Source organism: Zonotrichia albicollis, chromosome 8 (assembly GCF_047830755.1).
Source record: "Zonotrichia albicollis isolate bZonAlb1 chromosome 8, bZonAlb1.hap1, whole genome shotgun sequence".
NCBI classification, from domain to species: Eukaryota; Metazoa; Chordata; class Aves; order Passeriformes; family Passerellidae; genus Zonotrichia; species Zonotrichia albicollis.
This window is the reverse complement of record NC_133826.1, coordinates 2,042,908-2,060,000: the sequence shown is the minus strand read 5'-3', so window position 1 is coordinate 2,060,000 and position 17,093 is coordinate 2,042,908. Positions and strand designations below refer to the sequence as shown.

The following is a 17,093-nucleotide window of genomic DNA, read 5'->3' as shown; positions in this document are numbered from 1 at the left end:
GGTGATGTTCTCAATAAATGCCTGTCCAAAGGGAGATGCTGTCCTGGGATATCCCCTGCCATTTGGACAGTGGAAAATCTTTGTTTTTCCAGCTTTCCCTTGGAGGGATTCATTCCCAGTGTGAGGCAGCCTCCTCCTTCCTTCCACAGGTGTGGCACAGCTCTTCCTGGGCCACCCCACATCGTTTCCCGCTTTTGAGTGTATTTTCCTTTTAAAGACTTTTTGTATTTTTAGCTTCTTACCAGCTCTGCCTCGAGCTGTTCTCTTCAGCAATCCTTCCTTTTGCCCCCGTGGCAGCAGGTGAGGAGCCAGCCCTCATTCCAGTCCATGGAATTCTGCTGCAAACCCATCAGGAGCCAACTCCTTCTCCCTTTTCTTTGCTAGAGAACACTGAAGCCATTTTTCAATACTGATTTTTTTAAAATTAAAAGTCTTAAACTTTTGCCTTTCAAGCTTTGGGATGTGACCAGGATCCACATTTTCAAAGCTTAAAAAAAAAATCCCAAGCAAATTCCCTCTTCCCTCAGCTGCTGGAACTGCTCCACAACCAGGAGCCAGGAGCTTTTCTGGGATTCTGCCTGTATGTATTGATAAATTCACTTGTAATATTTTGTTTCAACTGTTTGTATATGCAACTTTCTCAACTTGTTACACTTTTCAATGAAAATAAATTGTTGGTACTTACTTCAAGTGGATTTTTTTGTGGGAGGAAAACAGCCCTGGACTCCTTTAATCAGGTAAGGTAGGAAAAGGTTTTAAAAGAACACCATTCCTATGGACATGCAATTTAAAAAACTTTTCCTCTGTTTAATTTATGATTAAAAAGGGAGGCACATGGAGAAAAAAAAAATTTATTAGACTTGTTTGTATAAAGAGTAACAAAGTGCTTACAGATTAAATTCAGTTTCCTAAGTGACATACAGAAACAATAACACTGTAAAAATAAATCTGACCTCCTTGGAGCTCATAATTACCATTTTTATATATATATATATATATATATATATATATAGACCTCTTTCTGTTATTGCCAAAACTGGAGGATCTCTTCAGAGCATTTTCCAACTCCAGGTGTGGTAGGAAACGTGATGGCAGCAGAAGGTTCCAGTTCAATCACTCATGGGCTGAGGCAAAATGTTCTTTAAAAAATTGGCTGGAGGGGTTCCCAGTGCCTGGGACAGCCCTGGGTGCCCAGGCCTTTTCCTTTGGATAATCCTGGGTGCCCAGGCCTTTAGGGCAATCCTGGGTGCCCAGGCCTTTGGGACAATCCTGGGTGCCCAGGCCTTTTCCTCTGGGATAATCCTGGGTGCCCAGGCCTTTTCCTTTGGATAATCCTGGGTGCCCAGGCCTTTTCCTTTAGGACAATCCTGGGTGCCCAGGCCTTTGGGATAATCCTGGGTGCCCAGGCCTTTCCTTTGGGGCAATCCTGGGTGCCCAGGCCTTTTCCTTTAGGGCAATCCTGGGTGCCCAGGCCTTTTCCTTTGGATAATCCTGGGTGCCCAGGCCTTTGGGGCAATCCTGGGTGCCCAGGCCTTTTCCTCTGGGATAATCCCCTCCAGGTTCTGGGCATGGGCTGGGTTCCTTCCCAGCTCCAGGAATTCCTTCCCTCAGCTCCAGGGTTGCACATTCACCCCTCCAGGGGAAGAATATGGGAATGGAGTTAGAAAAAGCAAATTATTTATCCCAAATGTGGGCTTCTCACTGAAATGCACAACAGTGCCCACCCCTCCACACTGCTGGGGTGGTGGTTTTGAACACTTTTTTTAAAATACCTGTAAGAGCTCAGGACTGGGTTTATAAAGAACTGAAAATTTCACTTCCCCTATATTTTTTATGCCAAAATTCTTTTGTTTGTTATTAGGATTTAAGTGCATGTGAAGGGTATTTTGTCAGCCAACTTTATAATTATTAATTGAGCCCTTTTAGAGCCACTGGCTGAGGTTGGAGCTGAGAAATGCAGTGGATTTTCCCAGCTCCCATCATCCAGCAGGGCAATTCCAATTGTGGCACAGCCAGAATCAGAGCAGGATAAAACTGCCCTGCAACAACAGCAGCAAAGGGAGCTGGAGCTCATTTTGCCCAAACTTTTTCAATTCTTTTAATCCAACTCTTCAATCTGTTGGCAAAAGAATCCTTTAGAACCACATCAGCCCAGCCAGAGTACAAATTACAGGAGTAAAAAAAAAAAAAAAGGTAAGAGCCTTGGGCATAGAGAGGTTGCTGGGCATTTAAAGTCCTGACAGGATTAAAAAAAATATTTACATTTTACTCATAATTGTTTCAAATCCTTGGATCAGGTTGTGGAAGGTGGTGCGCTCGTCGTGTTTGTAGATCCAGCACTTCCTCATCAGCTGATCCACCTGGCAACAGAACCAGGGACATCTTTAAGGGCAGGAAACATTTCCTTGGGTTTGCCGTGCAAACGGGGGAGCAAAATCCCCCTGAATGAACAGAAACACCTCAGGGGCAGCAGGGCCCTGGGGAGCTGCACCCCAGAACTGCCAAACCCACAGGGACACCCAAGGAATCTGCAGGGATCCAGGAACTACAGCAAATCCCTGCTCCCTGAAGGGACACCACGGACCTGGGAATGCTCAAAAACACCTTAGAACAATGCTTGAAAACCTCAGCAGGGCCTTCCCAGCACTCCTGAAGGTTTTCCTGCCTGAGTGGCCAGGGAAGTGTGACCCCTCTGAGGCTGAACCTGTGTCCAGCACGGACAGACGGACAGACCATCAGCCATCATCCATCATCCATCATCCATCCATCATCCATCCATCATCCATCCATCCATCCATCCATCATCCATCCATCCATCATCCATCCATCATCCATCCATCCATCATCCATCCACCCATCCATCATCCATCCATCCATCCATCATCCATCCATCCATCCATCATCCATCCATCCATCCCTCTCCATCCATCCATCACCCATCCATCCATCCATCATCCATCCATCATCCATCCATCCATCCATCATCCATCCATCCATCCATCATCCATCCATCCATCCATCCATCCATCCATCCATCATCCATCCATCATCCATCATCCATCCATCTATCCATCCATCCATCCATCATCCATCCATCCATCATCCATCCATCATCCATCATCCATCCATCATCCATCATCCATCCATCCATCCATCCATCCATCCATCCATCCATCCATCATCCATCCATCCATCCATCATCCATCCATCATCCATCCATCCATCATCCATCCATCATCCATCATCCATCCATCATCCATCATCCATCCATCATCCATCCATCCATCCATCCATCCATCCATCCATCCATCCATCCATCATCCATCCATCCATCATCCATCCATCCATCCATCCATCCATCATCCATCCATCATCCATCCATCCATCCATCCATCCATCATCCATCCATCCATCATCCATCCCTCCATCCATCCATCCATCATCCATCCATCATCCATCCATCCATCATCCATCATCCATCCATCCATCCATCCATCCATCCATCCATCCATCCATCCATCCATCATCCATCCATCCATCATCCATCCCTCCATCCATCCATCCATCATCCATCCATCATCCATCCATCCATCATCCATCCATCATCCATCATCCATCCATCCATCCATCCATCCATCCATCCATCCATCCATCATCCATCCATCCATCCATCCATCCATCATCCATCCATCATCCATCATCCATCCATCATCCATCCATCCATCCATGCATCCATCCATCCATCATCCATCATCCATCCATCCATCATCCATCCATCATCCATCATCCATCCATCATCCATCCATCCATCATCCATCCATCCATCCATCATCCATCCATCCATCCATCCATCATCCATCCTTCCATCCATCCATCCATCATCCATCATCCATCATCCATCCATCATCCATCCATCCATCATCCATCCATCCATCATCCATCCATCCATCCATCCATCATCCATCCATCCATCCATCATCCATCCATCCATCCATCCATCCATCATCCATCCATCATCCATCCATCCATCATCCATCATCCATCCATCCATCCATCCATCCATCCATCCATCATCCATCCATCCATCCATCATCCATCATCCATCCATCATCCATCATCCATCCATCCATCATCCATCATCCATCCATCCATCCATCCATCCATCCCTCCATCCATCCATCATCCATCCATCCATCATCCATCCATCATCCATCCATCCATCATCCATCATCCATCCATCCATCCATCATCCATCCATCCATCCATCCATCCATCCATCCATCCATCCATCCATCCCTCCATCCATCATCCATCCATCATCCATCATCCATCCATCCATCCATCCATCCATCCATCCATCATCCATCATCCATCCATCCATCCATCCATCATCCATCCATCCATCCATCCATCCATCCATCCATCATCCATCCATCCATCATCCATCCATCCATCATCCATCATCCATCCATCCATCATCCATCCATCCATCCATCATCCATCCATCCATCCATCCATCCATCCATCCATCATCCATCATCCATCCATCCATCCATCCATCCATCCATCATCCATCCATCCATCCATCCATCCATCCATCCATCCATCATCCATCCATCCATCATCCATCCATCCATCCATCCATCCATCATCCATCATCCATCCATCATCCATCCATCCATCCATCCATCCATCCATCCATCCATCATCCATCCATCCATCATCCATCCATCCATCCATCCATCCATCCATCCATCCATCATCCATCCATCCATCATCCATCCATCATCCATCCATCCATCCATCATCCATCCATCATCCATCATCCATCCATCATCCATCCATCATCCATCCATCATCCATCCATCATCCATCCATCATCCATCCATCATCCCTCCATCCATCCATCCATCCATCATCCATCCATCCATCCATCATCCATCCATCCATCCATCCATCCATCATCCATCATCCATCCATCCATCCATCATCCATCATCCATCATCCATCCATCCATCATCCATCCATCATCCATCATCCATCCATCCATCATCCATCCATCCCTCCATCCATCCATCCCTCCATCCATCCATCATCCATCCATCCATCCATCCATCCATCATCCATCCATCCATCATCCATCCATCCATCATCCATCATCCATCCATCCATCCATCATCCATCCATCATCCATCATCCATCCATCCATCCATCCATCATCCATCCATCCATCCATCATCCATCCATCATCCATCATCCATCCATCCATCCATCCATCCATCATCCATCCATCCATCCATCATCCATCCATCCATCCATCCATCCATCCATCATCCATCCATCCATCATCCATCCATCCATCCATCATCCATCCATCCATCCATCCATCCATCCATCCATCATCCATCCATCCATCATCCATCCATCCATCATCCATCCATCCATCCATCCATCCATCATCCATCCCTCCCTCACCTCCTCAGGACAGGTGGGTGGCCGTGGCAGTCTCTTGTCGTCCTGCAGGACCCTCACCAGCCGTGCCACCGTCATCTGTCCCTGCGTGGGGCCGATCATCTTCAGGAATTCCTGTGGGGACAGCGGGGTCAGCTGGGAGTGCCTGGACAAGCCTGGGCATTTCCCAGGACAATTCTGGAGGAAGGTTCTCTCCAAGGAAGGGGTGGAAGGAGAGGAGCGTTAAGGTCCCTCCCGCCCCAAACGAGCCCGCCATTCTCTGATTGCTGCTCTTGCTGCCACAAGCAATAATCATTAATTGAAGTGATGGGACTGAGCAGCTCTGGGAGCCGTCCCTGTCCCAGCAGGCACTCACGGCCATGGGGCTGCACTCGGAGTCACAGTAGGTGAGGAGCTCGTAGAGCGTCACCCCGAAGGACCACACGTCGGAGGCGATGTAGAACTTGCTCTGCAGCAAACACTCCGGGGCGTACCTGGGGACACAGGGGACAGCGTCACACCCGGGCACCCAGCCTGCCCACAGCAGCTCCAGAGACACAGCTGCGTTCCTGAGCCTTGCACATAAATTAAAAAGTAATACATCAGGTGTGTTCCACAGCGAGGCACGGTGAAAGCAAGGGGGAAATGTGAAGTGCAGGATGAAATAAACAGCACAAGAGGTGAGTACAACAGTTCACCAGGTGCCTGTTCCTTGCTCTCCTGGTGTATCTTTACACCACAAGAGGCCTTTTCTAAAACCAGGAGAATCCCCAGGAGCAGAGGGGTCGCTGTGGCCAGGCCGTACCAGAACACGGGGCTGTCGCGGTCGTCCTTGACCGTGTAATATTCCTTGTCTGTCTCGATGGCCTTGGTGAGCCCGAAGTCCCCAATCTTCACCCTGTGCTCACTCTCCACCAGGACATTCCTCGCTGCCAGGTCACGGTGCACGTACTGACGGGAGCCCAGGTAGTCCATGCCCTGAGAGAGGAGAAAAGAAGCCTTTCATTTCCTTCTCCTTTATTCCTCCAGTACTTTGATCCCTTTTTCTCCAGTAACTGCTTCCTGACCATGCTCTGCACTCTCATCTCCATCCCTTTAGACTTCACCTCACTCCTTTCCTCTTGCCAGCACATTCCAAGTGCTGCCCTCCCTCCTGATCCTCCAAATTCTCCCACAGGAACAACTTTTCACAGCAAACTTTGGGACCTGGAACCTCCTCATCATTCCCCAGCTGATCCTTGTGCCTCTGGCACCCAAAGCACAGTAGAGATTGCTTTAGGAGTCTGATCCTTGGGCACAGCAGGGGAATGGGTTTGTTGCTGATGTTCTCCATCCCCCTCACCCAGCTGGTGGAGCTGCAGGCTCGGGCCCAGCTCACCTTGCAGATCTGAACTGCATATCTGAGCAGCTGCTTGAGATTGATCTTGTTCTTGTTCCGTGGGAGATACTCCTTCAGGCTCCCCGAGGGAAGGAATTCCATGATGAGTTTAATCCCACTTCCTCCTAGAAAACAGAGCATGTTTGGTTTGCAGACCCTTCTCAACAGCTTCTGTACAAGCCCAGAGCGCCAGCAGCATTTTAAACCTCCCACAGCTCATTCCCATCATCCCTCCCTGAGCCAATGCACAGGAAAACTGCTCCAGGCAGGACATTTATAAATTCTAAAGGAAAACCCATACAATTGTTAATTTTCTGCAAGATTTACCATCTTCTGTGCAAATCCCTTTGTATTTGACGATGTTGTCGTGATAAAGATTCCTCAGGATTTCAATTTCCTTCTTGAGGTCAGCGATGTGATTCCCTCCACTCTCTGGCTTCAGGGATTTCACTGCCACCTGCTCCCCAGTGTTGTCACCTTCTGGGTCATACCTGCACAGCTCCACCTTGCCAAAGTGGCCCTGGGAGGGAGAGAAAGGAGAATCCTTGAGGACAACGCTCAGACAGCGACAGCCAGGCACTGATTTGGGTGTCTGTGGGACACAGCAGGGGCTGTGGGGACAGCCAGGCTCTGATTTGGGTGTGTGTGTGACACAGCAGGGGCTGTGGGGACAGCCAGGCTCTGATTTGGGTGTCTGTGGGACACAGCAGGGGCTGTGGGGACAGCCAGGCTCTGATTTGGGTGTCTGTGGGACACAGCAGGGGCTGTGGGGACAGCCAGGCTCTGATTTGGGTGTCTGTGGGACACAGCCAGGCTCTGATTTGGGTGTGTGTGGGGACAGCCAGGCTCTGATTTGGGTGTCTGTGGGCACAGCCAGGCTCTGATTTGGGTGTCTGTGGGCACAGCCAGGCTCTGATTTGGGTGTCTGTGATACAGCAGGGGCTGTGGGGACAGCCAGGCTCTGATTTGGGTGTGTGTGGGGACAGCCAGGCTCTGATTTGGGTGTCTGTGGGGACAGCCAGGCTCTGATTTGGGTGTCTGTGGGGACAGCCAGACTCTGATTTGGGTGTGTGTGGGGACAGCCAGGCTCTGATTTGGGTGTCTGTGGGGACAGCCAGACTCTGATTTGGGTGTGTGTGGGGACAGCCAGGCTCTGATTTGGGTGTCTGTGGCTGTGGGGACAGCCAGGCTCTGATTTGGGTGTCTGTGGGACACAGCAGGGGCTGTGGGGACAGCCAGGCTCTGATTTGGGTGTCTGTGGCTGTGGGGACAGCCAGGCTCTGATTTGGGTGTCTGTGTGACACAGCACGGGCTGTGGGGACAGCCAGGCACTGATTTGGGTGTGTGTGGGGACAGCCAGGCTCTGATTTGGGTGTGTGTGGGGACAGCCAGGCTCTGATTTGGGTGTCTGTGTGACACAGCAGGGGCTGTGGGGACAGCCAGGCTCTGATTTGGGTGTGTGTGGGGACAGCCAGGCTCTGATTTGGGTGTCTGTGGGGACAGCCAGGCTCTGATTTGGGTAGCTGTGGGGACAGCCAGGCTCTGATTTGGGTGTGTGTGGGGACACCCAGGCGCTGATTTGTGTGTGTGTGACACAGCAGGGGCTGTGGGGACAGCCTGGAGCACTGGCTGTGTTCTGGGGCTGACATTGCTCTTACCTCCCCCAAATCCCGGATCCTTTTCAAGAACCTCTTCTCAAAGAGGGTGGGATCCACCTCGGTGACGGGTTTCTTCTCCGAGACAATATCGGGATCTGGGGGGGAACATCCCAGGTGAGGTTCCTGCCTGGTCTGACACTCCAAGGCATCCTTGCTCTGTTCCCTCTCCCACCTTTCCCCCTTAGATCCCCCCTGCTTTCTGACAGGGAATTCTCCATCCCCTCATGCCAGTCTGGATCTGCTTCCACACCCACAGCAGATTTCTCTGGGTGAGCTTCCCCCCCTGGAGCAGCCCCTCAGCTCCCAGGAGGTTGGAGGGAGATTTCTCCAGGTCCCTCCAGGCCAGGATTCCACGATCCGTCCCTCAGTGTCCCAGGCCTTACTCTGCTCCTCCAGTTTGTTGATGTCCCTCATGATGGCCCTGAAGAAGGGTCTCTGGTGGGGGTCGTAGTTCATGCACTGCTTCATCAGGTCTGCCAGCTCCTTGCAGGACGGCGTGGCCAGCACAAAGTGCCCCTCGTAGAACCTCTCCTTCTGTGGGAGCAAACACATCCCAGGAGTCTTAACTTCCACAGCTCCCAGTTCTGAGCTGGGCACTGGCTGGGCTCCAGGATCTCTGAGGTCTTTTCTGACCTGAGCAGTTCTGTGGTTCTACATCAGAGGATGTGACCATGAAATCCTTATTTCAGTGTGGGCTTTGCCAGGGAAATTACCCTGTCCAGCTGGAACTTGGATCTTTAGAGAATTCCTTTTGTGCTGAGTCTGGAGCAACCACTTAACCCATGAAGTGTTTAAAAGGTGCTGAATTCACTCTCAGGAATCATTTCCTGCCCGGTTTTCCCAGTTATTTATGCACCAGGAAATGTTTGCCAAGGACACCCTGGGTGCTCCCCACAGCCCTGGGAGGTCCCAGCTCCAGGCCAGGTGGGACAAAGCTGGGATGGGCATTCCAGGGCTTAGAAAAGGCTGGGAGAGCTGGGATTGTCCAGTCTGGAGAGGAGAAGGCTCCAGGGAGAGCTCAGAGCCCCTGCCAGGCCCTAAAGGGGCTCAGGAGAGCTGAGAGGGACTGGGGACAGGGATGGAGGGACAGGACAAGGGGGAAACTGAAGGGCCCAAGAGGATGGAGCCAGGTTTGTGTGACAGCTTTACCTCTGCTAAGGTCTTTTCTTTCAGAGGAGTTTCTCCATTATAGCAGATTTCCCACAGGGTTGTACCAAAGCTCCACTTGTCTGCAGCAATGCTGAGGTTTTTGGAATCTTCCACACACTCAGGAGCAATCCAGGGGATCCGCTCGACGCGCTCTGGGGTGAAAATCACAGGGGGAAAAATGGAATTATCCTTGCCTGAAATAAACTGGAGCTGCAGAACTTGTCCTGTTTCTTGATTCTCAAATTCCTGTTTGCAGAAGGATTTCACAGGCTGGTGCCTGGAGCCATCCACAAACAGATTCCTTCTGTCTCATCTCACTGGACACAACATTTTGAAAGAGAAATGAACGCTCTGAACAGCACTGAGTACGTGCAGATCCGTGAAAGCTGATTCCTGCTACACACAAATACAGTGTATTTGTATGAAATGCCATTCCTGGCCATACCTTGCCTGGAGAGCACCGTGATGGGGATTCCTGGGTCACTGAGCTTGATGAAGGGCCCGTACTCGCTATCAATGCCCTCTCTGGCCAGCAGGATGTTCTTGGTGCACACATTGCCATGCACCAAATCCTTGTCCTCCTACACAAGAGCAGGGAAAGAACAGTGAGAGGGATGGGAGAGCTCCAGGATATTCACACCACAGGGGATCTCTAAAGTGCTCCAAGCTGAAATCCAAAATTACACCAGGGAAGAAACTGGAGCTCTGCAAGTGCTCCAGGATATCCAGACCACAGGGGATCTCTGAAATATACTGAGCTGAAATCCAAAATGACACCTGGGAAGAAATCAGAGGAAGAGAAGGAAAGGAGGAGCATGGAGATGGAGTGTTCCCATTATAGGACTTCTCCTGATGGAGAAATGTATTCCCAGCTAGCCAAGGTGTCTCTTACCAGGTAGCTCAGGGCACTTGCGAGCTGTTTGGCCACTTTGAATTTCCATGGGGTTGTGAGAAGTTCACTTTTCTTATGCATGAACAGATCCAGAGGCCCACATTCAACAAACTCTTCCACCATGATATCTGCAGAGGAGGTGCACAAAGTCAGTGCTGCAATGAATTGTTTGGAGTCATGGAATTTGTGTTCACACCTCCCAGCCCAATGGAAAATGTTGGAAAATGTTTGTATTTCACCTTGCCCCAGGTTTCTTTCAGTGCTCAGAGTTCAGATTAAAAGGCTGAGGGGCTTTGTGTGGCAAATGAACATTAAACCTGGAACCAGGCATTCCAAAGGTGGAATTTTAATGCACAGAACAGCTCAGAAAAACCAGCTCCAGGCTGCCCCGTGCTCTGGTACCAAAATCCCTTCAGCATGGCCCTGTGTAACCCAAATTCCTTTCCTGAGTCTGGAAGAGCTCAGGCTGGGGCATTGACCAATTTGTCTTTTAATTTTCTAAATTAAATTTCTAATTTTCTAAAGCTTTGCTCTCCTTCTGGTGCCCACCCCACAACATCAGAACTGCCTTGGCTTAGAGAAGTCACATAAAGGTGTATTTATTGTATACACTTAGATTTTTAAAGTGCATATTTATGTTTAAATGTTTAAACATAAAAATGTATGCATATAAATATGTACATGCTTTATATGCATCAATATTACAAATATACATTTATTTCATACAAATGAATGTATATTTGTAATAAATGGAATAAATTTATTGGTGCAAATTTCACGGGGTGCTTTGTATCCACACTGCCCCTGCCTCTCTGATATTCCAGCCTTAGGGAAGGCTCAAACACAGAATTGGAAAGGGAAATTCATTGGGAGAATTATTTAGAGTTGTTTTGCTGTCTCAACTCCACCCTGGGAAGCTCCAGAGGCAGCAGCTGCCAGCCATGTCCCTGTGTCCCTGCCAGGTGCCATTCCTGTCCCTGCCAGGTGCCATTCCCTGCCCCTGTGTCCCTGGCAGGTGCCAGCCCTGTCCCCATGTCCCCCCCATGTGCCAGCCATGTCCCCATGTACCCAGCAGGTGCCAGCCCTGTCCCCATGTCCCTGTGTCCCCATATCCCCAGCAGGTGCCAGCCCTGTCCCCATGTCCCCCCAGGTGCCAGCTCTGTCCCCATGTCCCTGTGTCCCCATGTCCCCCCAGGTGCCATTCCTGTCCCTGTGTCCCCCCCAGGTGCCAGCCCTGTCCCCGTGTCCCTGTGTCCCCGTGTCCCCCCCAGGTGCCAGCCCTGTCCCCATGTCCCTGTGTCCCTGTCCCTGGCAGGTGCCAGCCCTGTCCCCATGTCCCCCCCAGGTGCCAGCCATGTCCCCATGTCCCTGTGTCCCCGTGTCCCCCCCAGGTGCCATTCCTGTCCCCGTGTCCCCAGCAGTTCCGTCACTCACTCTCCAGGTCGCGCACGCAGACGCCGTGCAGGAGCACGATGTGTTTGTGGGACACCTGTCTCATCATGCTGGCTGTCTCAAAGAACGCCTGGGGAAAGGGCACAAACAGCTCCAGCTGCTGCTCCTGAGCTGCACCGTGAGCCCAACCCAGCCTGAGCACCGGGGAACGGCAGCACAGACAGAACAGCACAGACAGAACAGCAGCACACACAGAACAGCAGCACAGACACAGAACAGCAGCACAGACACAGAACAGCAGCACAGACACAGAACAGCAGCACACACAGCCCTGGGTCAGCACACACAGCCCTGGGTCAGCACACACACACAGAACGGCAGCACAGACACAGAACAGCAGCACAGACAGAACAGCACAGACAGAACAGCAGCACACACAGAACAGCAGCACAGACAGAACAGCAGCACACACAGAACAGCAGCACAGACAGAACAGCAGCACAGACAGAGAACAGCAGCACAGACACAGAACGGCAGCACAGACATAACAGCAGCACAGACAGAACAGCACAGACACAGAACAGCAGCACAGACACAGAACAGCAGCACAGACACCCTGGGTCAGCACAGACACAGGAACAGCAGCACAGACACAGAACAGCAGCACAGACAGAGAACAGCAGCACAGACAGAGAACAGCAGCACAGACACAGGAACAGCAGCACAGACAGAACAGCAGCACAGACAGAACAGCAGCACAGACACCCTGGGTCAGCACACACACACAGAACAGCAGCACAGACACAGAACAGCAGCACAGACACAGGAACAGCAGCACAGACACAGGAACAGCAGCACAGACACCCTGGGTCAGCACACATACCCTGGGTCAGGCACACACAGGAACAGCAGCACAGACAGCCTGGGTCAGCACAGACACAGAACAGCAGCACAGACACAGAACAGCAGCACAGACAGCCCTGGGTCAGGCACACACAGGAACAGCAGCACAGACACAGAACAGCAGCACACACAGCCCTGGGTCAGCACACACACCCTGGGTCAGCACACACAGCCCTGGGTCAGCACACACACCCTGGGTCAGCACAGACACCCTGGGTCAGCACAGACACCCTGGGTCAGCACACACACAGAACAGCAGCACAGACAGCTCTGGGTCAGCACAGACAGCTCTGGATCAGCACAGACAGAACAGCAGCACACACACCCTGGGTCAGCACACACACCCTGGGTCAGCACAGACACCCTGGGTCAGCACAGACACCCTGGGTCAGCACACACACAGAACAGCAGCACAGACAGCTCTGGGTCAGCACAGACAGCTCTGGATCAGCACAGACAGAACAGCAGCACACACACCCTGGGTCAGCACACACACAGAACAGCAGCACACACAGCCCTGGGTCAGCACACACACCCTGGGTCAGCACACACACCCTGGGTCAGGCACACAAACAGCAGCAGGGCAGGGATGTGCCCAGGGCTCAGCTGCACCTTCAGCCCTTCCCCATTCCCTGCCCTTTCCTAAAAATCATCCATCCAACAAGCTATAGTTCTATCTAGATAAGGTATTTGACAACAAACCTTTCTACATCAAAATAATCAAAATTTCTACATCAAAATAATATTTAAGTCACTTTAGCTTAATAATTTAACTGTATTAATATAATAACTGAATTTGTTTTTAAAGAGTCCTTAGAGTAATTTCCCAATTTTCTACTAATTTAAAATTTATCAACTGTTACAGACTCTAAGATAATATACAATGCTTTAATACTTGATAATTATCTAATTTCACGTGTTATCGATTATGTGTATTATCTAATTAATTCCTAATTGCTATTAGTTTCTTCTTTATTGCATATATTATTTTACTGTGATATTTCTTTATACTTGCAACTAAAAAATGTTAGGAATAATATCTATATGTTAGTAATATGTTATAAATGTTAGTAATTAAATTTATAACATTTATGTTAGTAATAACACTTATGTCATTATCTCACATATCTCTATATAATTTATAAAACAAAATTAATCAATATTTTATGCCTTATATTAAAGAAAAGATAGACAAAAGAAAAGAACTTGCCAAGGAAATGTCCCTGTGGCTGGGGTCCAGGACTTTGAGCAGGACTCGGATCTCCCTCTCGTTCTGATACCCTTCGTTCTCATCATCCTTGAGGCTGAGCATCCCTGAGTAAATCTGGGTCCTGGTGCCTCTGCCCAGGTGTTCTCCCTGAGAGACAGCAGGGCTTTGTCAGGCAGGAAGCAACAACATTTACACAAATATTCATTGGAATCTGCATTTCTGATCTGGTTACAGACTGAAATTGTTCCTGTGAGAACCCAAGGACTGGAGCTGCTTTTGTTCAGAGAGCTTGGGGCCTTGTGCAGGCTGAGCTGGAGCAGAGTCCCAGAATAAAGCAGGGATTTATTCACAGGATCTCCTCCATGGATCCACCCTGGGCAGCACCAGAGCCCAGCCAGGGCTGCACCCAAGATGAACCAAAATGGCCCCAAAATGCACGAGGGGCACGGGCTCTGTCCCTGGGATCAGCTCTGCTCCATTTGCACCTTGCAGTTCATTGTCCCATCCCAGCTTCAGCCCAGGCAGTCCCACCCTGCTTGTTTTTCTCTCTCCAGCCCACGGGGTTTGTGCTCTGGGCTGAGATTTGGGTCATTTGTCCTTGGTGCCCAGCTGGAGCAGGAATTGTTTTGTCTCCTGCTCTGTGCACAGAGCTCAGCATCCCTGATGTGAGCCCAGCCCCACACACTAAAGCAGCACAGAGTGTGAAAATAGAAAAGCCAAACCCTGAGGTACCAAGCTCTGAGCACCCTCCCCACGTGAATTCCCTGGATATTACACCTCCACATCACCCAACAGGTTCCCTGGGATTGAGCACTCCCAGACTAAACAAAAGAATAAACAACAGCTGGGGCTCTTATTCACAGAGTGCTGCTGAGGTGATCTTTAATGTGTTTCCAAAAGTGAGAGGAAGTAATATTTCACTGCAAGGCTTTGTTTGGGGAAGCAATTTCCTCCAAAATAACATCCTGCCTTGGGATATTTTTGCAGGATGCTGACTGTAAACACCAACCCAAACCCAATCTCTGTCTGCAGTGATGCAACTAAAAAACCCCCAATATCTTTTTATTTCACAGAAGCAGCCAAGGGCATCACTTAAGTGCTCTTTTGGCAACATTAAATCTGATTTAAGTGTAATCAAGGCCCTGTGTGTTTGCTGAGGTTCATTCAGGTGACCTGAATAAGTAACTACAAACAAGGGGAACTCTGAAATTTTGGGGAGGCTTAAACACAGAATTCTGACTGCTCAGAGCTTTTGAACACCTCACCTTTTTTACTGTACAATATTGTCTCAAACCTCTGTTTCTCTGATAAGTCAGGCTTTCAAAAAATACACCCACAACAAACCAGCTCTTAAGACTCCCAAGAAATGACCTTAAAACCCCTCTTTTCCATTCGAAAACTTAAATATACAATTTAATTTCCAGTGAAAGGCATCACTCCTGAGCTCTTCTTTGTCCACACAAAGCCATACAAGCAGCAGGATTCTGCCAGCAGAGGCTTAAATCCAAACCAATCCATAACAAGTAAATCCAGGTGCAGTTTGCTGAGGGGGGCTGGGAGGGGCAGGGCAGGCAGCAGGGCGGGCTGGGGGTCCCTGCAGGGCTCAGGGACAGCCACACTCCTGGCTCCCAGGGCAGCTCAGCACCTGGGGAACTGGGATGAGTCAGAGATGGGACCTCTGAGCTGCTTCAGATGATGGGATTTATTTTTCTTATCTCCTGCACAGGCAGGGAGGGTGAGCTGGGCTCACACCTTCACTGCATGGCTCAGAGGGTCACAAGCCCTCCTGTCACAATCCTTTTAAGGGTTTATTAACCAATAAAACACTGCCCACAAGGGTATTTATGCTCTTGACCCAATCCTTATATATTTGGTCTTATGGACTCCTGTGAGCTTTCTTAGCCAATCATGTCATAGCAAACCTACAGTGCTGCATTCTAAACTCCTTGTTACCTTTGCAACTACACATATTTTTCTATATCTTAAAATCTAAAACTCAAAACTTTCTTTTATTTAGCCTAACGTGTCTCTGCTTTAAAAACACACATTTATTTCATAAATCCACATTCTCACTTCTGGCACCTCAGTTTGGGAGCCTTTCCCAAGGTGTCAGAACAAAGCCTGGGTTTGATTCCCAGCTTTAGATGATCCCCCAAGGTTCTGGGGGCTCCCTCATGCCAGCCCCCCCCCCAGGCTCCCACCTGCACGATCTCCTCCTTGCGGATGCGGTGGAAGCTCAGCTGCCCCATGGGATACACGGGCTGCCACTCCTGGGCCTTCTTGGTGGCCACCAGCAGGTTGGAGATTTCTGCAAGGCAAGGGGCAGAAAATATCCTTAAAGCTTTCCAGAGAAACTGCATTCCCCCCTTGTGGGATCTCAGGATCTCAGTCCTGAGATGCCGAGCCACCGAGAGCACCCTTGGGGGGCTCGGGAGTCCTGGAATGTTCCAGAAGTGTCTGGTGGCTGGACTTTGATCCTACACAGGAGACGACACCTGTATGAGGATAGGAGGGTTTCACCGGGGTGAATGGTGAAGGGATTGGTTAATTAGAGGGTGAGACACAGGGTTTAGGATTTCTGTACAGGGGGGTTTAGAGAAGTAAGATGGAGGAATTGGGGCGTGTCCTGTCCTTCTTCTTCTTCTTCTCCATCTTCTGTGGTGATGGTGGCACTTTTGGATTGGTCATTACTAAAAGTGCACCCAGCAATAAGAATAAATGGTATTGGGGAAAAATGATAAATATTGTACACGTAACAATGGGTATAAAGATAGGTGACTGTCCGGAGGGCAGGGAGTGTGCTCATGGCTGGCTGCTGAGCAGAGCTCTGTCGGGTTGAAAGAAAATCTTTTAGATAAACAATTAATAAACATAAAGACCGAAAGAAGAACTGAAGCCTCTTCTGTTCCTTTGATACGCGGCTGCCCCAAGGCCACCCCGGGCCTTTCCAGGCCCTTCAAACAGCTGAAAAACCGACACCCCCTCCCGGTACCAACATGGATGGAAAGGCATAAAATCCCCACAAAAAGGGGGGGGGAATAAACTTGGCCTTGATTTCTT

At 49.8% G+C, this 17,093-nt stretch overlaps 2 protein-coding genes across 18 annotated transcripts in view; one reads left to right on the top strand and one right to left on the bottom strand.

Moving 5' to 3' along the window:
• Positions 1-2,220, top strand: part of RAVER2 (ribonucleoprotein, PTB binding 2) — a 38,564-nt gene extending 36,344 nt beyond the window's left edge. For all 3 annotated transcript variants that reach the window (XM_074545623.1, XM_074545625.1, XM_074545624.1), the window contains exon 12: positions 1-2,220. This exon is cut by the window's left edge and continues 549 nt beyond it. The gene's annotated coding sequence lies outside the window, so the exon portion shown is untranslated.
• The window catches only part of JAK1 (Janus kinase 1), a 72,490-nt gene continuing 56,372 nt past the window's right edge, over positions 976-17,093 (bottom strand). For 2 of the 15 annotated variants that reach the window (XM_074545621.1, XM_074545622.1), the window contains exons 12-25: positions 16,235-16,341; positions 14,034-14,180; positions 11,963-12,050; positions 10,529-10,656; positions 10,082-10,217; positions 9,637-9,788; positions 8,871-9,021; positions 8,488-8,582; positions 7,157-7,349; positions 6,830-6,954; positions 6,257-6,429; positions 5,828-5,945; positions 5,476-5,586; positions 976-2,360 (exon numbers count right to left, since the gene is read on the bottom strand). In XM_074545621.1, coding sequence (XP_074401722.1) covers positions 2,259-2,360; positions 5,476-5,586; positions 5,828-5,945; positions 6,257-6,429; positions 6,830-6,954; positions 7,157-7,349; positions 8,488-8,582; positions 8,871-9,021; positions 9,637-9,788; positions 10,082-10,217; positions 10,529-10,656; positions 11,963-12,050; positions 14,034-14,180; positions 16,235-16,341 — 1,826 coding nt within the window. In that variant the 3' untranslated portion in view covers positions 976-2,258. The remainder of the gene's footprint in view (positions 2,361-5,475; positions 5,587-5,827; positions 5,946-6,256; positions 6,430-6,829; positions 6,955-7,156; positions 7,350-8,487; positions 8,583-8,870; positions 9,022-9,636; positions 9,789-10,081; positions 10,218-10,528; positions 10,657-11,962; positions 12,051-14,033; positions 14,181-16,234; positions 16,342-17,093) is intronic. The other 13 variants (XR_012581242.1, XR_012581244.1, XR_012581233.1 and 10 more) reach the window with 13 other exon arrangements.